The following is a 26,508-nucleotide window of genomic DNA, read 5'->3' as shown; positions in this document are numbered from 1 at the left end:
TAGTTTTGAATAACTGCAGATCTGATCAGTGTGGCAAGACTGTCTGCATTTCAATTCGGGGAACATTCGTTCAGCCCCGTTTGAAAGGATATGTTCACACAAAGCTTAGGGCCTACCGTGGCTATCAACCAACGTCACCTTCGAAAGCTAGTTTCCGGATGCCCCAAGGGAAGGGTTCCTTTGCAGTTACATCGCCTGAAGTCTGCTGTGTCTACGGCAAAACCGAAAACCGGATCGCTGACAATATCCCCACTGGCTGGTAAGACCCTCAACAGGTGGTGGGATTCCCTGCCCTCTCCCACAACTGACACTGGTTTGACTGGACAGGGCAGTCACCAGCCTCCTGGGAGGGAGGGGAGGACCACCGTTACTCTTCCTCCCCTTGCACAAAAAGCTCAGCCATTTCCAACACACTTGAGATGCGGAGTTAGGAGCATGGTCAACGGTGCAGCCGGGGCTGGCAGTCTAGTTCTTTTGTCAGAGACACCAAACCAGGCAAGCACACTCTCAGTCCTATGCATTAACCTCCTGACACTGTCACGGCTGCCCAGGCAAACCGCCACCCCTGGGGACTAGAGTCCAACGCGATGTGAAGTGTCATGGTGGGGAGCCAGTCAGGGTGGGACTGCAGGTTCCCAGGGAAATTCATGAGACGTGGGCAGGGAACACAGCTCTACCCTGGTGGAGTCGAAAGAGGGATGTGCAGAAAGTACGGGGAGGACTGGTCTTATAAGCGGAAGCAGGTAAGGTTAAAGACCCGACGGTGCGGGGGCGGGGGGCGCACCCGGAGGTTCTCTCTCTTCCATCCCACGAACAGGCCTGCTTACCGCCCCCCCGCTAGAGCATCAGAGGAAATGAACTTGAAATAACTTAGAAAACTCAGGCAGAAATTTAATGGATAGGACTGGAGATGACAGAGTTAGGGCCAGTTAGTCGTACACATGCACAGCGAAAGACATGGTTGTGGTTGTCCCAGAAGCGGGCTTGGGGTTCGCTGCCCCTGCCTGGTGTTGAGCGTTTGGGCTCCCTCTGCAGTGGGCCCCGAACGATCACTCAGAGAGGGGAGCACACGGCCCCCTGTTCTACCAGACCCTGGTGATACTCTGGTGTCTAGTGGGATGCCACGATCTTTCCTTCCTCGGGTCCTAAAGAAGCCTCCAGTGCAGGACATTTGACCAAAACCCAGGAGCTGGCAGGCTGATCTCGCAGAAGAAAGCATGCCACCAGATCAGAGCTACGGAGCCTCTCCCGTGCATGGGTGAATCTCTGCTGTTTGAAATGTTTTCAAGGCTCTACTTGTCACATGGGAAACTTCTCAGGAAGTAAAGACACAATTACACCTAGACAATAAGACTCTATTTGTATTTACGGAGAAAATTCATAAACACAAGATACTGAAGACGATGAAAAAAAACCTGTTCCTGTCACTTTTTAAGTAAAGTGTCCTTTGAAAAAACAAGTAGAATAAAATTTCAAAGTGGAAAGAACACTGGACACCATCCACTCATCCTGGTCCTCCGGAAGATGAAAAAATGGGAGGATCGAAGTGATTCGGCCAAAAGGTTTCCCAGGATGAGATCCAGTTCTGACTCCAAGTAAGAGAGCTCTGTGAAGCACGAGGGGAAATGGACTAAAACTAACTTCATCGGACAGGGCAGAATTGAAATCCGACCGCTGCAGGAGCTGGTGCTCTTGAAGCTGCCTGAGTCCTTTGTACAACAAGGAAGGGAATGAAATATAAATAAATTAATGAGCTTTCTAAGTAAACACAATGGTTAGCACCACATACAGTGATTCACTATCACCTTTCATCCCGGCCACCTGGTGTTTTCAATAAAGGAACAGATGACTTCAGAATCCATTTGAATTACTGCCTGCAGTTATCTGCATGTTAATGAAATCCAAGGTACACACTCCGGTTTTCTCTTACAACCAAGAACTATTTCTAACTGAAATAGGCTTGTGTCTCGCTGATATTTTAACATCGGGCTTAGATTAAGCTTTGTTCCTCTTGCAGAGACCCCCACTCACTGCAGCTTTGGAGAAGCCCCAAAGCCAGGAGAAATCACAGAGTAGTAACATGTGAAATGGCCCCAACTCAGAAAAAGCAGGAGCCTTTGGAATCAGCTTGCGGCCCCTCAATCCACTCACTCAGATCCTGGTTCCTGATGGGACCCTCTGGGGGCACTGCCACCAGTCAGACCCGCAGAGCTCATGCCTGGGGCCCTTCTGGCCTCACGGTCCTGCCACGCACCCAGGCTCACAGTCTTTGTGGCCGGTTCCCTGTCTCCAGGCCTCAAGGGAAGCAAGGTGGGATCCCTGTCTGGGAGCCAGCTGTCCCCAAGAGCTGTGGGAGACGCGTGCACAAGGTGGGGGCCAGGAGTGTAGGTCAGGCTGGGAGCCCAGGGCAAGCTGGGTCAAGGTCATGGAGAGGGGGCACAGGTTGGGACGTTGGGGGGTAGAGCCAGGTGGGGCCCCTCGTTGGAGCTGCTGCATCCGAATTTGCAGGCTTTGAGCTCAGGATGACACTCAGTGTGTGCCCTCACCCGCTCCCACAAGAGGTGCCACCAGCCAGTGACTGGCCGCTCCTTCTCAATGAGTCAAGACGTGGCCTCAGCCCCTCTCCACACAGGCTGCAGGCGATGACCGCAAACTCCCCAAACTGGCAAATACGAGGTGAAACCCCAGGCCAGCCCTCTGTCTCTGCTCTTCAGATTGTTCTTGCAGCTTTCGGGCATCGTGCTGGTTATTAATGTCGGGGGTGGTGGGTGGTTTCCGGACAAAGCACGAGAGAAGGAGCCTATGATGTCAGGCCATTCGCCTGCACAGGCCATTGCCCCAGACCTGCCAACTTCTCCTGCCGACATAAAACCCAGGCGTCTGCCTTTATCAGCCAGGACTCGTGGAGGGATCCAACACTGCACTGGGGATCAGCACCCTTTGCCTCCCTAAGGGGCCTTTTTCTAGGACTTCCTCCGGTCCTGAAGCTTGTCATTTACATGATCCTTATTCCTACGTTACCCACACACTTCCTTCGGTCTTCGTATTTGGGTCCCCTCAACCAGAAAGGCCAACGGCTTCAGGGATCGCAACCAGTATCCGTTACGCACAGAGATGAAATCCACCCCTCGCATGCCTTGTATCGCTCTGCAAAAGCCACACAGACAGGCCATTTACGCTCTATCTATCCTGGCTACACTCGGGGCGGCTGTACCGCACAGCTGGCCACCCTGGTCAGATTAATAACCCCAGGAGGTTACGATCGAATTCACTTCGGCCAGAAGGGGGTGGAAGAAAAACGCTAAGGAGCTACAGCCCCACACCCCGGCCCTAAGGAGTCTTCCCCATTTCTAACGTCTTCTGACTAATGAGACAGGAAACCCCACTGCAGACCTTCGAAGGTCAGCGCAGCTGGCTTTTGGTCTAAAGGGAAATGTAAAGTGAAGCTGCTTGAAGGAGCAACCAGAAATCACCGCCACCATATTTCATGTGGCTTTTCATCCCTCCAAGTGATTTCTTTTCATTCCAAGTGATTTCATTTTTGTGTTAGCAACAGTTTAAGACCATGCTGCCAAAAAGACTGGGCTATGTCACCTGCAGCTGAAATTTATGGGCAGGAAAAAAGAGCAAATTGGATACACAGCTGCTGTTTCTCTTTCTATACATCAGCAATTTCCAAAGCAGTAAAGGGGCAATCAAGCGTCTACATGAACGAGAAACCCACAGAAACCCAAACAAGCGGTACAAGTTACTACAGCAGAGAAAAATGTTCCTTACGCTCCAAGACAGTTCTACCCCCAGGAATGTTCTTTTAGCATACTCTTCTGAAATACATAAGGAGGTGGCTGGGGCCGTCTCTTGACCCACACGCAGTAGAGTCAGGTGACAGTATTTTCTATATGGAAATCGGGACACATGGTCTGAGAACAAGCTGTAATTGACAGAAGTCAACAGCCAGCCAATCAATTACTTGCCGACTGTCATGTCTGATGCACCCTTGGAAGAAGGAGGCAGGGGTACGAGACTTTCCAGAACATTTCACACTCAATCTGAACTCTTACTAGAACATGCTCAACTCTGCCTCAAACTGCTGGACAGGAATATACTGCATTTACAGTGGCCAAACTTGAAGCAATTCATTCTGTCCTCAGGCCACTACCCAAGAATATCAAGAAATAAATCTAATGGGGAAAAAAATCATCACTGCTTAATGCTTTCTAAAAATCTTTCTCGTGGAAATTAAATCCAAGCTTCTGGGTTGACCATAAGAACAAGGACATCAGCAATGTGTGTTGACATTCTCGTCCCTGCCCTGGGTCCCAGTGTTCCCAGTCTGGACACACACAGTATGACCACCTTCTCTCAGTGAGCGATGTCTCTGGGAGGGAGCCCCCCTCCTTCGCTCCAGGGAAATCACACGTGGGAGGCCCTGCGGGCAGGAGCACCACATGAACTTCTGATCCTATATCAAGTGAGCTGTTAATTGAGATGGACAGGCAAGGGGCTCCCATTTGGAGACTGGAGTCCTCGTTCCTGCTGGGTCAGTGACTCACTGTCAGGCTTCGGACTGTTTCCATGGTTCCACTTCCCCATCTGTAAAACGGGCCCTGGACTCCCTACAGCAGAGAAGCTGTGAGATCAGAGGCAAAAGCGAAGGTGAGCTGACAAGAGCAGCTTTCATTCATTGCGCACCTACTGTGTGCCAGGCATGGCACCGTCCCACACACATCATCTATACAGCAACCTGCAAACTCGCTGTTAGTAGCCTCATCTTACAGCTGGAAAAACGGAGGCTCAGAGAGGTTCACCAACACGTTCAAGGCCACAGAGTGCACTGGGCTGCCCAACTCAGGGCGGAGTGTGGGGGGTGAGCATGAAGCGGGTCCTCGGAGACCACAGCTCACCGTCAGCCCCGAGGGCTGGGCTGAACCTCACAGAGCCATAGTTTTGCACGTCTTCGGCGACTCGTTCAAACAGTTAAGAAAAGTTACGCCAAACTTGGAAGCCAGGCACAAAGATTTCTGCATGCTCGGTCAGTATCATACTCTACTCTAGAGCAGGGGTGGCCAACTACGGTGTGCGGGCCAAATGGTCCAATGTCCTACTCTGTAAAAAGGGTTTTACTGGAACACCACCATACCCATTCACCTACATATTGTCTGTGGTTGTTCTTGAGCTACAGTGGCAGAGTTGAGTGGTTGTTACAGAGACCAGATGGCCCAGAAAGCCTAAAATACTGACCATCTGGCCTTTACAGAAAAGGGTTGCTTTTCAGTAATTCTATCGACTCTGGCCTATGGGTCAATCCAATGTCTCAGGAAGGTCTTGGTTCCGCTATTTACTATTGACTAGGATCCGGTCTCATTACAGTTAGATATTAACTTGTAGAAAAGTAGAAAACTTGTGGGATGCCTGGGTGGCTCGGTCCGTTAACTGTCTGCCTCTTGATTTTGGCTCAAATCATGATCTCACGGTTTGGGAGTTCAAGCCCCGCACGGGGCTCTCTCTGAGCTGAGCCTGCTTGGGACTCTCTCTCTCTCTCCCTCTCTCTCTCTGTCCTTCACCCACTCTCTCTCTCTAAAAATAAACGAAACTTAAAATAAAAATAGAAAAGTTGCGAATTATTTATGTTCAGTAGAGAAGTGATTTTTACAGAAAACAAAACCTCAAAGTTTCCATTTGTCTTGTTTAGCCGATATTAACCAGTTTTATATCGGACCGTACAATAAGACTGCATTAAGATTCTAGACTTCTTTATGCCACCGACTCTACACCGGCTTCTCATATTTTCCTCCATTCAACCAGCTTTACCAACCAACCTGCTGTTTCCTTCATCACAGATTTAACTGGATCTTAGGGGTGAGCTCGGCGTCTACACAAGTTAGGCTTTTGGCTTTTTAGAACATTTTAGATCACTTTGCAGAATACGGACATTGCCTGCTTGGCCAATGGTTAGCAAGCAAACTTCTGGACCACACCACATTCTCGAGGGGCAGCGCACGGCAGCACCAAACCCGTACCTTGGGATCCTGGCGGCTACGGGAGGCCAGGGCAATCTGCCTGGCCAGCTTCAGGGCTTCTATCCGCATGACGGCAAACTCTAACTCCTCCTGCCCAAGGGTGGGGGTGGGGGGGGGGTGGGGGTGAGCAAACCGCGGGGGGAAAATGCACCAAGACAGGATGTCAATGTTTTCCACATCCAAGAAATGAATGTGCCACGTGATGTCATGACAGGTACTCAGGAAAAACACACGCTCTGGCTTTCTTTCACAATTAACACCTCAGCAGATCATGAAATAAGTGTTTAATTTCTTTTCTTTCTTTCTTTCTTTCTTTCTTTCTTTCTTTCTTTCTTTCTTTCTTTCTTTCTTTCTAATTGCCCTTTGGAATGTCTATCGGGAAGTATCATGTGGTCAAATATGACACGATTTTTAAAACGGGATCAAAATTTTTACTGCACTGTTTCCTTCGGTTTCTCTCCTTTCGTTGGTTTAACGTCAAGTTGGCCGACAATTTCCGTGAATGGTTTTGCATTCTCAAATGACTGCTCATGATCTCTCTAGGTTTGCCCTGAAGGTCTTAGTGTAGAGGATGTCAAATTAAGCTGTCAAATTTAAGGCACAGAGCAGCTGATTGTTTTGGTTCCAGATGTAAGACCGAGTCCAGATGTTATCTCATTGGGAGTCTGAGCTAGCTCTCCCATATATATTAAAGAGCAGGGCGCGATGGTGATCTAATACCCTTGGTTCCGTGAATAAATCACAGAAACTGCTTTTGGGGCTATCAAAATTTCTGAAAAATGACTGTTTGGGTCCAATTTCCAAATTGAAATATAAATGGGTTGTCCCATATGTAATCACACAATTTATATCATCTTGGCGTCTTGGATCAAGAACACCCATACATCAGTCTTTTGTGGGGGGGGCGGGGAAGAGATTTCATGTGGAGCATTTCCAGTAACACCTCCTTAAATCCCGCCTCATTGCATGTGGGGTTCGGAGTTCATGCTCTACTGAGGTTTTCACAAACTCCCCAAAAGGTCACACGTGGGCTACAAACCTGAAGTTTCTGAGCAAATACTGGGGGGTTCTTTTCTGCTAAGTCGGGTTCCAGATAGTCAAGTGCACCACAGAGAGAGGCTGGATGAGCTAGCCTGCTGAGGAGGGCGTCAGCAGAGGCAAAGGAGCCCTCAGGAGCTGTCTGAAGGCCGGCAGAAGAGGACACAGAGGAAAAATAGAGGAGACAGAGTGATATCGATTCCAAGCAAGGACCATGCACCTATTTGCTGGACGTTTCTGACTTGAGGCTAAAGAGAATGTTCGTTAGGTGCTAATACTTCCCTTTTCATCTGGACTGATTCCCACATGCTGATGATGGGCATCTGGAGATTGACAGGCCCAACGCCCTGCCCAAAAGCACAGCGTTAGGTACGTACCCTCCCACTCCACACCACCCTCACCCCCTAACCAATTGGTGGGAGGAAAGTTACCATTTACTTATTTACTTCAAAGGCTCGGGGTGAGACAAGCCAGTTGATGGGTTTTCCAAACATAATATAAGTCATCGAGAAAACACCTCCAAGTATAAATACCATCAAAGGTTTTGGGAAAGGTCATTTTCTAAATAACGGGAAGATGATTGCAAATGAAAACAGGTCTCTGGGTAGGTTACAAAGACTTCAACATCAGGAGCCAACTGTGTAGAAACTGAATCGTGCATGAATCCTTCCATGGTGTCTAGTTGAGAGATGGCTGGATCACATCCACTCTCTTTCTGCTTACTAATATTTTCCCGGTATCTAACGGCCACACAGCAGGTGCTCGATAAGTGTTTGATGCATGAGATAAATGAACGGTCTGCTAATACAGAACAACAAAATTGACACTCACAGTAACTAAGTCAACAGCCTCAAACCCTCTTGGGGACTGCTAAGAGGGAGTTAAAAAAAGCTGCACATAAAATTCACCTACAAAGATGGTCCATTAGATGTTCAGGGGGTCTGCTGGCTCTGCGAGGCTCCACAGGGGTTGGGAGGGAGGGGAGAGGTACAGCCCTGGTCCATACACAGGAGGGATTTCCCATCACCAAGGCCCAGGAAAGCCAACTGTTCCCCAAAAGGAGTGTCCCCTGACCTGCCATTCTCTGCCCCCTGCCACGGAGCATGGAGAAGCAGGGTACAGACCGAGCATGGCTCCAAAGCCAACAGTCGAGCCCCAGGGGACTAACGTGGAAAACCAACAACCCGGAAGGCAAATAAAGCACTTCAAGAGAAGTGAGAATTTGCAAAACCCCATTGGCGAAAATGGAGAGTCACAGCTCTCTCGTGGCTACGGAGGGGGGTCTCCTAGGCTGGCTTCTGTGGTCCAGGGACTGGGTGGGGCCCCGCGCCTGGTACCGGATGAGTATTGCTCTGAAGGCCTGGACCCGTTGGTGATGGGACTCAGCCGGCCCAGGCCTCACCCCAAGCGATCTCGGGCCCCTCCGACCCCACTTACAATTTCAATCGCGTCTGAAGCGGTGCCCAAGGTCATGGCCTCCAGCTCCTTCTGGGAGGATTTCTCCGGCACCTGCAAGTGTGGCTCTTGGTTGGGGGCCAGCCCTCGTGTGACGGGATGCTGGATCTTTGCCCCGGCATTCACAAGGGCTTCAGTTTCCTCAAAACTTGACCTGAGGAAGCCAAGAGCAGCTTTACTTTTTCTCATGGGACATCCCACTGAAATCGACCAGGATGCCCCCGGTCAGTCAACATCCCAAAGGATCCTGGACTTCCAAGGCTACGCTCCCAGAGGGAAACGGGGTGGATGTCGGGTGGCCACGGAGCCTTGTGGGCAGGACAGCCTGAGGGAGAGGGTGGTCCCGCCCCACCCCAGGGCCTGCCAGGACCTGCTCACGAGGGAAAGTCAGAGGCACAGATGCCACTGGTTGAGAGCACAAGCTCTGGAGCGAAGCAGCCCGCCTGACTAGGGACCGTATCTCAGTTTCTTTCTCTGTAGGACAGGAAGATCAAAGTGAGATGCCACTTGGCACACTTTGACACGGTGCCCATCACCAGTATCCTTGCTGCAATAACATCACCATCGTCACGGTGGGCAGGTTCTGGAAACCAAAGCTAGAGCTTTCAGTCCCGCTCGGAGAAATGGGCAGGTAAGAGGGGATGGGAGGGTCCCAAGCACAGAGGGGTGCCCACCCTTACCCCATCCAGTGCTACACAGCTCAGAACAGGGCAGCTCGACAAATGGGAACTCACACCCACACGGGCAGGAAACGTGTCCCGGGCACCACGCAGAGGCCGGCCCTGTGACTCGTGCTTTCCTTTCCACGCCTCGGTTTAATGCTCCCGATGGCAAGGGAGGACAGTCGGCCCCTTTCCCCATGGCACAGTTTGGGGGGTGCCTGTAAGACTGAGAGCCTCATTTAATTACAGGGCCGGTCTTGTTACTACCCTCACTTTACAAAGCGTGAGGACACTGTGCACAGGAGGGTCACGTAACCCGCATCAGGTCACGCAGCCAGTAACTCAGGGTCTGAATGCAGAGGCACGCTGCCTCCCCACGGGACAAATCACAAAACAAAGTCATGTGTGCACTGGGGGGCGATCGGAGAGGCTCATGCATTCAGCTGCTAACGGATTTCTCCTTAGGACAAAGGGCAGCTGGAAACACAGCCCCACACGTACATCCATGTGGACGGTCAGAGACCGAGATGCGGGCCGCCTGAACACATGTGAATGAAACCAAGCCAGGATAGCAGGGCCACAGGGCCCAGAGGCGTGGGGACAGCTGGCCCGACCCGTAACTCTCCCCTCGTTTAAGTCATACCCTGAACACGGCGTCGGGGACTCTGACGTCCGGACTGGGGGAGACTTGACCGGGCTCTCCTGAGAAGTGTCGAACATAAGGTACAGGGCCTGCTTCTTCGGGGCATCATCGTCCTGCTGCAGGGATCAAAGGCACATGTCAGCTCAGCTACAGGTGGCCTGAACATGCTATAGAGATTGGAAAGCAGAGCTCCTGGGGCGCTGGGTGGCTCAGTCGGTGAAGCGTCAGACTTCAGCTCATGATCTCATGGCTTTTGAGTTGGAGCCCCACGTTGGGCTCTGTGCTGACAGCTCAGAGCCTGGAGCCTGCTTTGCGTCCCGTGTCTCCCTCTGTCTCTGCCCCTCCCCTGCTCATGCTCTCTCTCTCTCTCTCTCCCTCTCTCTCTCTCTCAAAAATAAATAAACCTTAAAGAAGAAAGAAAGAAAGAAAGAAAGAAAGAAAGAAAGAAAGAAAGAAAGAAAGAAAGAAAGAAAGAAAGAAAAGCAGAGCTCTCTTCAATAGAACAAATAACTTATCTGGGAAAAGCCTGCGTTCTTCTTGAGCCACCAAGAAGAGAGGAGCCAGCAGGTGCTGGCCAGGAGAGAGGACAGGGAAACGGGAGGGGTAGGCAAGCCCCCCAGGCTGGGTGCTGCCCACCGCCAAATGCGGTGGGGGGACAAGCCCAATGGCCCAGTGTGGTGAGCGCCTCCATCACGGTCGGTCTGCTGACTTAGAGCAAACGGTGGGTTGGACGCAGCAATCCCAGCATCCGCGAATGATGTAAAGAAAGATAAAGATCCCAGCAATGTGTCTGGCCCATCAGTGTCACAGGAAGTGGCACCTGTAGGCCTCCGATGGCATCATTGGACAATAGCACAACGCGAGAGGTACTGCTCGGAACCAAGTGCCCTGGAGGCAGCAGACATTGAGCCGGGGAAGACAGACGCCCATCACAGCCACTTAAATGACAGCAGGATGGCGGTGTGGGGAGAGACATGTTGCCAGAAAAGGCAGTCTTCAGTTACACAAAGCACTTAATTTGAAGACCACAGATAACAGTGTGCCTTAAAAACAACCAAAACGCTCCTCCACCTTTTCAGGCATCTTTTTTTTTTTTTTTTTTTTTTAATTTTTTTAACGTTTATTTATTTTTGAGACAGAGAGACAGAGCATGAACAGGGGAGGGGCAGAGAGAGAGAGACAGATACAGAATCTGAAACAGGCTCCAGGCTCTGAGCCGTCAGCACAGAGCCCGACGCGGGGCTCGAACTCACAGACCGTGAGATCATGACCTGAGCCGAAGTCGGACGCTTAACCGACTGAGCCACCCAGGGCGCTGCCCCCGCCCCCTCAAGGGAAATCATTCTGCCGGAAGGCCTAACTGTATTCGATCATTTTCTGCCTGAAAATGCCATCTCAAGTGGACCGAACCACAAACCTGAGACCCCCAGTCCCAGCTCACCCTTCCTATGCAGCCAAGGATGCTGCAGACACAGAGGACCCTGGCTTTGGGGCCTGAGCTCAGGAGGAGGCCAGTGACTACCTTTTCACAAGACAGGGAGGGAAAGCAAGCAGAACTTACAGGTAAGGAGGAACCAATTTTCTCCATGTACTCAATTTCGTAGGAGTTTCTGTAATCCAACTCTGCAAAAGAAACAAAACGAGAGTTAGCATCAGGGAGAGAAAAAAGAAAAAAGAAAAAAGAAAAAAAAAAAAAAAAAAAAAAAAGGAAAGGTTTGGGCCAGGCAGGGTGGGGTCTGGAACCAGACTTTAAACTCTGAGCCTGTCCACTGACTTGAGGTTTCCAATTCGGCTGGCAGGGGAGGCTCAGCTCAGCAACTTTCAGACCGCTCATAAACCTCAGGCTGCAAAGGGGCTTTGGCTATTTGGGAACCTGAGAGAGCCTGAGAGAACGAACCGTGAGAGACACAGATCTGACCGCGAACAGGTCTCCACACAATGCACTGAGTTTTCAGAACAGTGTGTTTTGAGTGTCGTTTCCCTCTGTCAGCCTCCTGGGCAACATGGAGAAAGTTCCCACATCCCGAGGACATTCTGGAACTGAGATTTTAGCCCCAGCCATACTCTGAAGCAAGGGAAGAACATACATGGTTCCTTCACTGCTGTTTGGAAGAGAAGCTTTGCAAGTCACATGGAACATTCCCTCAATTTCTACCAGGGCCTGCGGGGCGGGTCCAAATCAGATTTTTAAATGCAAAGACGATTCAAGTCCAAAGAGGTGGAGATATGACCTATTTCAAATTGACCAGAGACCTCAGGCTGGAAAGAAAAGTCGAGAAGCTTTCACTGGAGACTAGAAACGCTGACTCCCTCGGGTGTCCGGGCAGCTCCACGGGGACACCCAGTTCACCCTCAGCTGAATTCCCTGCCCAGCAATTGGATTCTGAGCACATACGACGTGCCTCAACTGCTGGGCACTGTGGATGGAGCGGTGAACAAAACCGGAAAGGACTCTCTCCTCACAGAAGCCACATTTACAGCTACCAGATGGTTCTTTCCTACTTGAAAAGAAAGCCAAGAGATGACAGGTGAGCTGCTCAGAAAGCAGCTGGACAAGAGTGTCAGTGGCAATCCCTGAAGCCTAAAGCCTGAATTTGTTTTTTAATTTTTTTAATGTTTATTTATTTCAGAGACAGAGATACAGACAGACAGACCCTGAGCGGAGGAGGGGCAGAGACAGAGGGAGACACAGAATCGGAAGCAGGCTCCAGGCTCTGAGCTGTCAGCACGGAGCCCTACACGAGGCTCAAACTCACAAACTGCGAGATCATGACCTGAGCTGAAGTCGGATGCTCAATGGACGGAGCCACCCAGGTGCCCCCTGAATTTTTTTTTTTTTTTTTTAACATGAAATACAGATAGCAGTTCTGGTTATAAAGCACTTCCCCATGTATGTATTGTTGAAGTCATCGCTTAAAAAATGATCCCTTAATAGGACCTTTAAAAGGAGATATTTCCTGGAAGACCTTCCCTAAACCTGCAAATGTGTGGGGTCACGGCCGTATGAACTGAAGCACTTGAACATGTGGACAACTCTTCAAGAGTCCTTGAATCTCCCTGGGGAAGCCAATACATCCTTCTAGGAGGCTTGGCCTGCTCAGGGGAATGCAGCCGGTTTTGTGGATTAATGACCAGAAAGACCTCCGCCCCGATTTGTGCGTCACTCGGGAAGAGCAGAGACCCAAAGCCAACCACACACAGCTGGGCTGGATTCAGCGTCTGTGCCTGTCTGTAATGGGAACCCGTACCGGGACTCTGCCCCAGCTGAGGACATAGAAATGTTTGTTTATGAAGACTTACTATGTTCCTCATCTTACAAATGAGAGGGTAAGCCAGGGACAGTGAAAGACAAGGCGATTTCTAGGACCTCCTCCAGATCTATCACTTTCCAGATACGGGACCTCAGGACTATTATTTTATTGTCCTATTAAAGACTGTTTTAAGCTGAGAAGACAATAGTGAATCAACGGCCCCCTTCTCCAAGGTATCATTATTGTTGCCAAGGCATTATTTAACCCTAAAGTATCGAACAGAAACCCTCCAGCACACCCCACGACGGCACAGAGCACCCAGGATGCACCAAACGAGCTAAGGGCCGGCACAGAGAGACTTTCCAGGGACCCGTGGGCCTGGCTTAGTGCCCAGCTCTGGTTACCAGCTCGGCTCAGTGAAGCGTCCTGCCTGGAATCTTAGCTGTCTCCCGGCAGCTGATCTGGGTGAGTGTCGGGTCATGGAGCTCACTTGCCTGCCTTCTTTCCTACCTGCCAAGGGGCTTCACTTCCAGCTGCCCAGTAGCCCTGTCCCCCCCTTCAGAGACAGCAGATGATGGTACAATAGCAGGGGGTGGTCTGGCCCCCCAGAGAAATGCCTGCTTCTTAACGTGTGTGGTTACAGGAGGCCCACACTCTATACAGGAGCTTCAGTCCCCGGTGAGGCCCGGAGGTGTTCCTTCGGACCTGAACTTGTAATCATAGCCATTTGGGGTTCTTGTTTATAATTTACCAAATGGCCAGGAAAAGATGTGAACAAGACCAATATCAATATCGTCCCCTGTATTTTGAGGGAACACCTTCCTGAACGTCGTTTATTCAAAATCTCACTCCTCTGCTCAGAGTGCAAAGCCTCAAAGGGCAGGCTTGGAGCCTGAGCCCCACCCAGCTTCGGCCCAGGCCACACACAGCTGGCAGGCCAGGAAGGGTCATGGGACGCCTTCACATCCAAGAGAAGAGGCCGCTCCCTAACGTGTGTGCTGCTTCAAGATGCAGAGGCCTGAAGTTATTTTTAATGGGCCCTGTCCCATCCGAGGGCTCCTTCTGGTAATTATGTCATCGAGGACAACGCACTGGGGGAGGCCCCGACGGCCGTTCTCCTTCGACTCGCTGATGGCCAGAGCCCGGCCGGCGAGTGCCAAGATCCTCGGGCAGAAGCCAGAAGGATGCAGTCATTCCCAGGGTCGGGCAAAGCCAACTCGCTGACTCCCTCCCATCCCCCACTGCCTTAGCTTTACAGTGGAGCTCAAAGTGACTATGTTTGGCAAATGAAATGAGGTCAGAGAAAAGCCCTCCCACGGGCTATACAAATATAAGGGTATGTTACTGCTCACTGCTAAAATTTCTGGGACTTGTAACATAAGTGATGAGAGAGGAAAAGGACCATTAGGAAGGGGACAACGTCCTTGCTGTCACTCTTCTGAATGTCTGAGGTGTGACAGCAATGGTGCCTCACACTGAAGAGTTAGGCTCTTGAGGAGAGTGTCTGCCCCTCTATTGAATGCAAGAAGGTGGGGCTGATGTTGCCCCGTGTTAAGGGAGATGGGAGAGCTGGGTGACCCCCAAAGGCCCATCCAGACTGGTGAATCTAAAACACTGCTCTCTTAGGGTCTCTTGGGTCAGAGCTGGGAGAGGCCTTGGAGGTTCTGTCTCCAAACGGTTCCTAATCTCCGCATCCCTAGAGACCACGCGGACGAGGTTTGTTCCCACTATGTTTCCAAAGAGTCCGCCGGGAGAGGCCATTTGCTAAGCAAGCGTTCAAAGAAAAACGCGTGTAATTGCCAATCTGAGTTTTTAATCAGTGGGAGACTGTCAGTGAGTGAGCTGGTGTAACTGTAGCCCGCACAGGTAGTTTTAATTAGCTGGGCATCTCTGAACGAGTTCCATCCGGGTTTCTTGAACCATTAAGACAACTTGGAGCTAGGTAGGGGAGTACCGATTAGCTCGACGCCCTCCTTCTACAGACAACGGAAGGAAGCCTGTGCGTGGTCACATACAAGGGCATAGTGGGGACGTTAGGAGTCAGGCAGCCGCGGTTCTACACCGATGAGCCCCGCAACACTCCGCAAGTCGTGAGAGCGCAAAGCCTCTGTTTCCTCGCTTCGCCCCTAGGTGGAGAAGAGCAGAAATCCGCTCTCTGGGATGGGGAGAATGAAATGAAATCACGTTTGCTTTACTGTTGTCCCTTGGGAAATCGGTTGGTAATTATTATTTCTAACTCCAAATTTCGTTTTCCGGTGATTTGTGACTTCAGCATAACAAAGTCTCAATCACAGCTACAGCTCTGGCCAGGTTCTTTGTGGTGATGACATCAGCACCCCAGGTGCGTGTCTGGTGTGGCTGGACTTGACCCCATGAGGTTAACAGGAAGGACAATCTGATAGGGGCCTGTGTATCCAGTTTCTACATCCAGCTGCTGGAGGGAAGCAGACTATATTAGAAAAGTGAATGCAGGGTCAGCACCTCCGGAAATTGCAACTGTTCTGTATTCATATAGATGACAGATTTCCGATTGCCCGCCAGCTGTAATTATGGTCGGGCAGCCCGAATTTTCACGATCTTTTTCTAAGGAGGCAGGTGTAATAGGGTTTTGTTTCAAACATATATATTTACCTATTTGTTGAACTTTTGCAGAAAACAAGCAATGATCCAAGAGGTCACCAGGCTAGTGAGTTGTCTATGTCAGTTCAATGTTAACGATGAAGAAACAGACGTTACCATTGAACGGGCACCTGTTAGCTTAACAGCCACTATTCAGAGCTTTTGTATTTTCTACTAAAAATGCATGTATTTGCATCATCGTGACAGAACCGAGTGACCTCAGAGCGGCCCTGACCAAGCATGGAGGGCAGACAGCACAGAGATGTCCGGGGAAAGGCTGGAGGGCAGGGCGAGGGTGGGAGACAGGGCAGGGAACATTCCTGCCTCCAGCAGCCCCTGCAGGGACAGCCGAGTGGGGGCATCCGTGGGGGAAAAGTGGTTCCATCCAGTATGGCTCGTGGACCAGGTGTGTGTGCAGAGGAAAAGGAGGACTGGAGAGGGGCAAAGGGCAGGTCCCAGGGTCCCAGGGGTCAGGGAGGAGACGGTCACTGTTAAGTCTCCCAAACCCCAACCTGAAAGCCAACCGGATAGCCAACCAAAAGGGTCTGTTCCACAGAACTCACATTGCCAAAACATCCAAGTTCACATAATTTAGATGGTCCGTTCATCTCCAAACTGTAAAGAGGCAGTGTAGTTGATGAGGGAGCATAAGGCAAGCTGACAGGCTGCAAACCCCCCCCCCCTCCCCCCCCTGCAAAACTCCCCAGGCAGGACAAGTGTGATATCCCTCAGGCACTGCTGGATGCCCAAGAACAAAGGAAAGGGGAAAAACAAATGGTTAACTGATAGAGATCACAGTCCTGCAGGACCCGGAGTCTCCATCTATTTACAAATATCTTAGTAAATCACAAGAAAAAGGCACTCTTATCAATAGCCTAATCTCCGGAAACCTATAGACTGTTTTCTGGAGCCCCACATCACCCCTCCATAGCGATGTGGGGAACAAAGGCTGAAGGAAATGGCAGATAAAACTGAATTTCCTTATCACCTGCAGTCCACTGACAAATACTTGAGGCCGGCAGAGTAAAACTTTTCTCTGGGAACTCCTTGAAGTCTTAATGCTAATCTTTGCTAGAGGGAGAAACAACCTTAACATGACAATAGCTAGGCCTCCAAGATCCTGTGAGTCTTCTTTAGCATATGAAAATCTCACTGGAAACTTCCCCTGGAACTTCACCTACCCCCCAACCCCATAGTAAATAACCAGTTGGTCCTCATGGTCCCGGGGCAGCTCTTCCTGTCCAGGGTCCTGTCCCCAAGCTTTAATAGAATCACCTTTTTGCACCAAAGACATCTTCAAGAATTCTTTCTTAGTCGTCGGCTCTGGACCCCACGAATCCTACCATCACCCCCAAAAACCTCATCATGGTGAGAAGACAGGCATCCAGAATCCGCCCCCGGCAAAATGAAATGGCCCTCACTGGTATAGTTCAGAGACCTTATGGGCACGAAGCTAGCCACCGAGCAGCTGATCACAGGAGAGCCTGCAGAGGAAGAAATCCAAGCTACAGCCCCCAACTACCTGCTCCCCACTTCTGCCAGTGGCCGCCCGGAGGGAGCAAGAGGGTGTTTAATGGAAGTCGTGGCCCCTCATCAGCAGCAAAAAAGCAGAGATAACATTTTCACGTGTGACGGTCCTTGACTTGGTTTCTACTCCATGTTTTTGAATTGCTGGGTATCACGACCTTGGAAAGGGAGCCTCAGCACCATCACAACAGTCCCCAACGAGTGCTGGAGGGAAGCTCACAGCGGGGCACGTGCAGGAAAGGCACGCAGGGCTTGGGGCAGAGCACGATCAGGCAGGGAGATGGTTTCAGGCCTCCACAGCCTTCCTAACGGGAAAGGAAGTGTGGGAGCCAATATATAGATTCAGACACTAAACAGCGTGAGTGGAATAAGCAGTTTACAAAAAAACCTCTTGATTTCACCCAGTGATGCTGCGCTGACTTAAGATAGGTGAATTTCTCAAGCCAAAGAATCAGGAAGAAAGCTGGAAGCTAATACGTGGAAGAGGAAGAAAGCTATTGTTGAGAAAAGCAACAGGCCTGGGGGTCTATCCAAGAAAACTGTCCTCTTTGTTGGCAAGACTGGAGTGAACCCTCTGGTTTGGGGCTTGGGTAGATGGTGTGACCACACTGTGGACCATCCCGTGGGGCTGATGAGCAGCAGTGGCACCAAAGGACCCCTGGGGAGGGGCTGACCACACTGAGCATTCGGCTGGGACAATGCTGTCTGCAGCCAGGCGTGTGCTTCAAATTCACCCAGGCACATAAGCCACAGACAATGAGCCAAGCTTGGGTAAGCTCAGGACGGGAATGAGGAGGTGTGTACTAAGCTGACTGGCTCTCAGCTGGTGTCTTGGGGGTGGGGGCGCAGCGGGGTTCGAGCCTCAGGCTGTTTAAAAAAATTTTTTTTAATAGCTATTTATTTTTGAGACAGAGAAAGACAGAGCATGAACGGGGGCAGGGACAGAGAGAGGGAGACACAGAATCTGAAGCAGGCTCCAGGCTCCGAGCTGTCAGCACAGAGCCAGCCGCAGGGCTCGAACTCACGGACCGCGAGATCATGACCCGAGCCGAAGTCGGATGCTTAACCGACTGAGCCACCTGGGCGCCCCGAGCCTCAGGCTGTTTTCAAATGTAGACTTAGCTGGGAGGGCACCCATGGCATGGTTACCTGGCATGGAAGTTTCCTTCCTGGCCTTTTGCTCCCTAGGGACAGTGGTCTCCGAGGCAGGGTAGGGGTCCCGCTGGCCACCAAGTTGCTTACCCTCCGTGGGTGAGTTGAATTTGGTGTCATTTACGAAGGTGGACAGGTCCGAGGGCTGTGGGTAGTCCTGTTTGTCAGCCTCCAGGTCCACTGTCACACACGTCCACTTCTGGTTGGTGACCGCCAGCTTCTCCTCGTCGGTTGCATGGACCACGGCGGAGATCACCGGCGTTTCCGGGGTAGCCGCTGGAGTGGAGTCCTGGGGGCAGAAGCGAAGCAGCTGCTATTCTCATACGGTCTCTGTGTCCCCAACTGCACCCGACCCGTCTCTGTGTCCCCAGCTGCACCCGCCCAGCCAGGTCTGGGAGTCCCCCCTAACCAGGACACGTCTCCATCACAATCCTCTGGGTCCTCGGACTCTGCCCAAAATGGTCCCGAGGAGACAAGATTCTTTCCTCTGTGACTTTCCTTTCCTGATGGCTTGTTACAGGGGGTGGTGGAGGGTTTCAGACAAATTAGGATTTTGTGTCGGAGTGATGTGGGGGCATTCCTGCTCGTTCAGTCCGAGAAAAATAAAGAACTTTAACTCTTGGCACTTTCATGACCACAACTATCGAGTTATGTCTACATAGGGCTTCAGGGCCTGTGCAGCGATATCCTTAAAATCGCCTGACGATCTGCATGCCTATGGCTGCGGGATTTTTTCCATGGAGGGGAAGCAGCTGAGCAGGGCACCGGGGGAGCCCTGAGTGCTAGAGCAGAGCTGGGACCGGGACCCCAGCCCCATCTCCTGGGGCCGGGGTACGGTCTGCGGGGCCGGGGGCCTCGCTGGCTCAGAAGGGGGCCTGACGTACACGCCCGAGGCTAACCTTCCTGGGTCTATAATGGTACAGATCTCATACAGGGGCTGGTTAGAGCGCGATGGGCACACCTGAAGGGAGGGCCGAAGCGCCTACTTCCTCAGGGCATGATTTTGACCTCCCCTGCCTGGATCTGGTTACATAATCCAGTGCTCTTGACACATAGCCCATCCTTTCTCACCATACATTCATGTGTCTCAACGGACCTTCTCAATTTGAAATTCATACACATTCTTGGCTGATTAACTGGCAGAATGGACAAATGGGCTGGTGCGATTCCTACAGAATCCACTAACACTCGCTGAACATCTTTCTACTCGCGGGACGCACTCTGATCTTTCCCAAAGGGAAGGGATCAAAACGGTGTCTTGCAAACAGCAAGGGACGGCCCATCCCTCCACCCCTCCACCCCTCCACGTACGAGCCAAAGAGGATGCTGGAATGTGCCCGTGACGAACAGAAGAGAAACTTCGGTTGACTAGTAGGGAATCAAAACACATGGGCTCTAACTTCCCCGGGTGAGTGGCAAAATCGTACTTATCGAGGGAACATCGTACCTGAGAAGGTGGGTCAGAGAGAGGAGACCGTTTTGGCGACCTTTTCACCCTAAATGTGTCACTGGAAATAGAATGGAAAATGTCAACACAACAAACAGGGGCACAGAACAGTCCGGAGTTCCACAGAGGGGACCCACGCCACCGTGTCTGCGGAGTATCTGGCCCAGACCCACCCTCCAGCCCTCGCTACTCCACACCAGCTGAAAGATGTCCGTGCTGATCATTCCCACTTAACATCAGATACCGTTACTGCCCCCGAGGGAAAGAGTCCTCGAGCTGGAAATCTTTAGAGAGATGCCATTTTGGAGAGCTGGCCCAGAAAATGAAGCTAAATTTAGCCGGATGTTCTTGTGTTAAAAAAGCAGATTTGGGTGACATTAATGTATTCAGATTCATCCAAGAATGCCTGAACCAAACGGGGCGGGGGGCAGGGATCTAGGTTCCTGACACCAGTTAAGGGGAACCAGTTTACTGACTGGCCAGCCGACACAGCACATAATAGACAGCTGAAGGATCTGGGCAGAAACATGAAGGAATGTTCTGGGTCTTCAGGGAGAATTCCTTCCCACTCGCTGGAACTCTGAGTGCAACGGATTCCTGCACCTCAGATGTGGGTGAGATTCTGACCAGAGACAGAGCCAGGGTTGAGACGATTCTTTTTAAAATTACAGTAGAATACACCTAACACACAATTTATCATCTTAAACACTCACGTTCAATAGCGTAAAGTACATTCACATTGTACAACCAATCTCCAGAACTCTTTTCAGGGATGAGGTGATTTCTCTAATGTCTATTCTCAACCATGGTTAACAACCCTTTTCCCTCTTTCTCCTTTATATAAATAATTGGGGGCAGGCGCAGGTCACTAGAGGCAAAGGAAAATCAGATCAGACTTATGAAAGGGTCAGAAGGAAAGCATTTTTAGCATACGTGGTTCCACTGAGTCCACTGAGTGGTCTGGGGTGGTGGTGGGGGGGGGGGGGGTCATTTCCCAGGCAGAATGGAAGCGTTCCCACCTGCAGACGGACTCCTGGTCTCAGGCCCCTCTGCGGTATGGTCCTGCCTCCACCAAAGCAGCGGCTTTGTGGCGGGGGCGGGCATCCCCTGACCTTAGATCCCACTACCTTTCCCTGCTCTAAATATTAACCAGATGGGGGCGCCTGGTGGCTCAGTCAGGTAAGCGTCCTGACTCTTGATTTTGGCTCAGGATCGTGAGATCAAGCCCTGCATCAGGCTCCGTACTGAGTGTGGAGCCTGCTTGGGATGCTCTCTCTCTCTCCCTCTGCCCTCTCCCCTGTTCGTGCTCTCTCTCTCTCTCTTAATAAATACATACATACGTACATAAATAAATAGATAATAACTGGATGGACAAAGCAATTTGGCACTCGAGTTCCTTCCCTGTGTTCTCTTCAATAAAAACGCTCCAACAATGGCATTCAGTCATGAGAAAATACTAGAAATGGTTATTTCCAGCACTTATAGCATTTGCCATATGAGCAATACAGTCACAGCTTGAAGCATATATTTATTCATGCATATAAATATATAACTGTATATTTCAGAGTTGCTAAATGGCTCTAAAACACTGAAGAAATCCCTTGGCCAGAAGCAAGCCTGAGAGACTCCACTCTACCCCAGGGCTGCTGGACCCCTGGGACCAGGCCAGCTTCCCTTGTAAAGACAGGGAAGCAGGAAAGGTACCTGTCCTTGGGCCCCCGGGAGCCACCCAGGACATCTCTCCTGGCCGTGGGGGCAAAGCCGTGCAGGCACGGAGACGGTTTGCTCTGCCTGCAGCGACACCCAGCAGGGTGACCCGTGCACGGACAGCATGCCGATCGACACCCAGCCTGGTCCTGGGTGGCCAAGGACGCAGGCCCAGAGCAGGCTGGTGATGGCTCTCACAGCCGTGTGCCCCACTCCGAGTCAACCCACAGGTCTCAAGGAGACACAGCCCACAGATTTCTGCTTCACACGTTAACAGGAACAAGTGACCTCAGTCGCCGCCTGCGTTGGCCGGATGCTTATTTCAACGTGAAGCCACACCCAGTACTTTGAAAGCAATCGCTCACTAGCCCAATTTGAAATGAAAGAATGGAATGAGAGCTTAAAAAAAAAAATGTATGGGTTTCAGATGAAGACATCGAATATGCAAGCAGGAGAGTTCCATTCCTGACAAGCAGGCAGATGTTGGGTAATCGCATTTTCACAGCCAAGCAGTTTCACTTATGCTAATCACTACGAAACAGGAAAGTAACCTCTGCTACCGGGGAGCCCCATGCCCCGCCTCCCCGTCCCCAGGCCCAACAGAGATACACAAGCAGCAGCCACGGAGAAGAAATGAAAAGAGCTTGAAAGCAAAAACAAAAAGCAGGGGGAAGAAAAGCACATTCAGTGGAAGAGGCAGGTTCCGTTAAATTTACTTACAACAGAGAACACACAGACATCACATCTTCAACCATCCTAAGACAAGAAGACAAGAAAAAAGAGAGACGGACAGAAGGAACTGACAAAAAAGATCCATCTGCACACAATTGGCTACTGATGGGTTGGGACCCAAGAGGCATCCACTGTGAGTTCTGCTTGGGAGAGGGGGCCACATCCCCGCTTTTTGGAGAGGGGGCTGTCCGAGAACACCTTCCTCTCGTGCTTCCGATCACCCCCTAAAATGCCGGTGTTCAAAGAGCTTTGTCACATCGTGTTGGGTTCCAGGCCATCTGCACTAGAGGTGAGGACAAGAGATGGGGTGGCTTCCCTGACCTGTGTGCTCTGATGACAGGACAGACTATAACCAAACTATCTGTGCGGAAGGAGGAGGTGCGCAGTGGCTGCAGGCTGGCTCCCGTTCCAAAAATGAGGCAAGGCGGCTTTGTCGTCTGAGCATTTCAGAGTTCTGTTTGAGGCTTAAAATAAAGCGTCCAACACAGATTCGATGGAATCTCTAGGAAGGGCCAGGTTGGGAAACTGATCTCAAGGTTCCTGGTTGGGGAGCCTTGGATCCCAAGACTCGAGCCTGCTTAGAGAACTTCTTCTCAGGAAGTCCCAAGTTCTTCTCAAGATAACTCCTCGGGGAGCCCAGAATGGGAGGTAAGAAGGTCTACTCTGTCTCCATTCATACCGGACAGAGGCAGAGAGGCCAGCAGCTGCGGTCTGCTCTGCTGAGTTGGTGCCAGAAGCCTGGTCTCTGTGGCCTTGTTCAGTTACTGACCCTACTTCGCATGAAGGTGGGAGAAAGGCTCTAAGTACCCTCCCCACCCAGTATGCTGGGACCCACGTCCTGGAAATGGACCCACAGCCATCCAGGTGAGAGCGCGTCTGGAGATGAATTCCAGAAGCACAGACACGTGGTTGTTAAAGGCACTCTACTTGGCAAGTGTTTGAGGACAGCTGAGCCAATTATTGGTGGCCCCCTGGGGGTCACGGGGATTTCGGGGATGGTTTCTCCCTTTCAAGTTCCCTCGATCTCTTTCTGGACCTATGGGGCCTTGGACTCTTGTCTGCAAAAGATGGCTAGAAAAAGGGATGACAGGCTGGCTGGGGTGCGAGGAAGGGCCCAGGCCAGGCCTCTCGTTCACGAGCCTCCCAGAGACTACTGGGTTTGCCTCCTGACGAACACGTTAACGGGCAGACACAAATACGACCAATTCTAACACTATTTGAAGGGTGGATCTCCTAGCTTCTAGGCCACCCCCAAAAGTAATTCCTGTGCCAAGCAGGGAAAAGGTTAAGGCACCCAAGCACAGATGAGTTCCCTCTCTGTGGGATCTCCCACACTCCCCCAGAGTCAAATGTCAGGCCTTCAGCTCAAGGTAAAGCCTTAAACCACTGACGTAATAATGAGGCAAAAGATCAAAGACGCTAGACCCAGAGGGATTTGTGCACGGGAAATGCCACCACCGTGGGCACAGAGAGGGAGGAAAACAGGGATCGTGTTGCAAACCTGGAGGCATTATGGCAGATGGCAGAAGGGTTAGGGCAGCCGCGTTCATCCAGGCACACGACCCGGGCTCACAGCCGAGGCACAGCCCCCGAACTTACCACCTGCACCCCTGCACTTACGTCTTGAGGGGCATCTTCTTCTTCTTGGCGGGCTTGTTCAGCCCATCCCCGTCCACTCCGTTGGCTTCGATGGCACTCGCTGGGATCTCAAAGGAGGCTGGGGATTTAGAAGGTGAGGCTGGGGTTTTAGAGGACGTCTTAAAAGGGTCAATGGATTCGTCGCAGGCGTCTGCGTCAAAGTTGTAGGACTGTTGGGACAGTTTGGGGGACTCTTGCATTTTTGAGGTGGAAGAAAAAGGGTTAAAATTGGGGTCGTCCCACTTGTCAATATCAAAGGTGTAGGTACCCTTAGCAATAGGGATGTCATTGGGTTCATCGGGGGACCGGGTAGGTGAGGCAGGAGCGTTGTCGAGTTTCTCGGGTGTTTTTTTCATCTTTGGCCTCCTTAGGGGCATTTTGGCAACCGGCTTTTTGCCTAGCTTTTTGGTAGGAGGGGGGTTTTCCTGCTGGGTGTCCCAACTGCCCTTGTCCTCAGAATAGTCAAACTCCAGCCTCACCGAGAGCCCTTTGACCGGGGAGTCCTCCTGCCCCCCACTATCCGACGGGGTCACCTCCACCGCCTCCGGAGCCGTGGCAAGAGGCAACGTCTTCCTTCCCACGGGGGGTGAGTTCTGCACTCTGCCGCTTCCGGAAGCTGGGGGGACGGCCCCTTCGGCACCCTCTGGGTCCAGAGGGCAGGCGGCCTTGGGCACAGCAGCAGGCTCCAGGGGTGCCTCCTCTGCCAGGGCTGGTGCAGAAGCTTCCGTCTTGGTCTCGACTGCTCTGTTCTCCTCACTGGGGCCAGGACTCTCTTCGACTGGCTCTTGTGGTGTCTCTTTCACCGGGGGGGTTTCCGTGGGTTTCTTGGCGGTCTGCTTCTTTTTTAAGGAAGGCGGCCTCGGTTTTTTAGTTCGCTTAAGGGTACTGGAGGCACTGCTTGAGCCCGCGCCGTAGGCATCTGGGGCCAGGGCCACGGCCTCGGCGTTGCCTGAGCAGGAAGCACCATCGAAGTCACTAGCTTGCAGGCTGAGAGATCGGGAGAGCGTGGACTTGGAGACGGGGACAGAATCCGTGGACTTCCTCCGCGTGTTCACTTTGCATTCCTGACTCTTAGAGTCCGAGCAGCGGGGCTCCAAGGTCTGGAAATCATCCACCAGCTCGATGGTGTCGAAGTCTAAGTTGTAAGTCCCGCTGCTGGCTATAGGCTTGTCTTCATCGAAGACGGCAGAGAAGGAGTGTGACGGGGGGCGGAAGGGGCTCCCCTCCACCGAGCCGCTGCGTGGGCCATCGGGGACACAGGCTGTCTCAGAACCGCATCCTGAGGAAAAGGAGACAAAGCAGTCACCGAAGGACGAAGGACACAGGACACTGGACTGCTTTCATCTCGTGCCAGACTACCGCCCTCTAGGCAGAGTCCCCAGGACCCCCGGGCCCCCACTGGGTGGGCGCGGTGCGTGGGCACCAAGTCTGCTCTCACCCATTATTGGCTCCAGACCCCAGGTAGGCTTACCCTCCGGTCCCTCATCTGTCAAATGGGAGTGACGCGGGCTGTTTGGGGGACAGCTCAAATCATTCAGTCATTCCAAAAACGTTTACCAAGTTCCCAGTCGGGACTAGGCACCATTCTGGGTGTCGGAGATTCAACAATGAACAAAACAGACAAAAATCCTTGCCCTTCCGGAAGGTACATCCTTCGGGGAGAAGACAGTTAAGAAATAAATAAGCAAAATGCACAGACTGCCAGATGGTGATAGGTGATATGGAGAAAAATAAAGCCAGGGTACGAGTGCTGCAATTTTAAAATAAAGGAGTTGGCAAAGCTCTCCAGGGAGGAAACACTTAAGCAAAGATCAGAAACATGGGAAGGGCGTGAACCAGGAGCATATCTGGTAGGGGTGTGAGGGGAGCATCATAAGCAAAAGGAACAGCAAGTGCAAAGGTCCTGGGGTAGAAGCACGCTAACGTGTTAAAGAAACCTCAGAGGCCAGTGTGACTAAAGCAAGGGAGAGGAAGACAGCCATTAGCATCATCAAGCCTGTTTTTGACTACTCGGAGCTTGTTGTGAGGAACAACTGGAAGCCTTTCTGTGGAGGCCCCCAGGCCACTGCAGCAGGGCTGAGGATGCCCTGCTTGCCACCTGTCCTTATGCCAGGTGTCCCCTATAATCTCTCCCTCCAACTCTGCTTGCCATGCTCCTCTTCTTGGCCTTACCTCTAGTCCATTCCCTCTCCTCTCTTTGCTGCTTTTTTAAAAACAATTTTAACACTTTTATTTATCTATTTTTATTTTTTTAATTATGTTTCTTTATTTCTGAGAGGCAGAGAGAGACAGAGGACGAGTGGGAGAGGGGCAGAGAGAAAGGGAGGCACAGAACCCAAAGCAGGCTCCAGGCTCCGAGCTGTCAGCACAGAGCCCGACGCGGGGCTCGAACCCGTGAACCCTGAGATCATGACCTGAGCCGAAGTCAGACATTCAACCGACTGAGCCACCCAGGCGCCCTGCTTTGCTGTTCTTGCTGGCTTCCCCACCGCCACAGCCACTGCCATCCACGGAGGCTGCTCCTTATTTTAAAACATGCCGCACACACCCTACATGTTGGCCACGAAATGCTCCATCACCCGATGACCCCACCGTTCCATGGGGATTTGGCCAGCCT

General features: G+C 51.6%; 1 protein-coding gene across 16 annotated transcripts in view; it reads right to left on the bottom strand.

Annotated features, from left to right (window-relative positions):
• Positions 1-26,508, bottom strand: part of TACC2 (transforming acidic coiled-coil containing protein 2) — a 213,385-nt gene that overhangs the window by 15,875 nt on the left and 171,002 nt on the right. For 11 of the 16 annotated variants that reach the window (XM_058697977.1, XM_058697988.1, XM_058697984.1 and 8 more), the window contains 8 exons: positions 23,874-25,170; positions 19,815-19,875; positions 18,458-18,656; positions 11,380-11,441; positions 9,819-9,934; positions 8,496-8,667; positions 7,060-7,200; positions 6,021-6,110 (listed from right to left, as the gene is read on the bottom strand). In XM_058697977.1, the coding sequence (XP_058553960.1) occupies positions 6,021-6,110; positions 7,060-7,200; positions 8,496-8,667; positions 9,819-9,934; positions 11,380-11,441; positions 18,458-18,656; positions 19,815-19,875; positions 23,874-25,170 (2,138 nt within the window). The remainder of the gene's footprint in view (positions 1-6,020; positions 6,111-7,059; positions 7,201-8,495; positions 8,668-9,818; positions 9,935-11,379; positions 11,442-18,457; positions 18,657-19,814; positions 19,876-23,873; positions 25,171-26,508) is intronic. The other 5 variants (XM_058697987.1, XM_058697992.1, XM_058697989.1 and 2 more) reach the window with 3 other exon arrangements.

Source organism: Neofelis nebulosa, chromosome 13, assembly GCF_028018385.1.
Source record: "Neofelis nebulosa isolate mNeoNeb1 chromosome 13, mNeoNeb1.pri, whole genome shotgun sequence".
Taxonomy (NCBI): Eukaryota; Metazoa; Chordata; class Mammalia; order Carnivora; family Felidae; genus Neofelis; species Neofelis nebulosa.
Note: the sequence above shows the minus strand (reverse complement) of the source record. Positions and strands in the feature narration are given on the sequence as shown.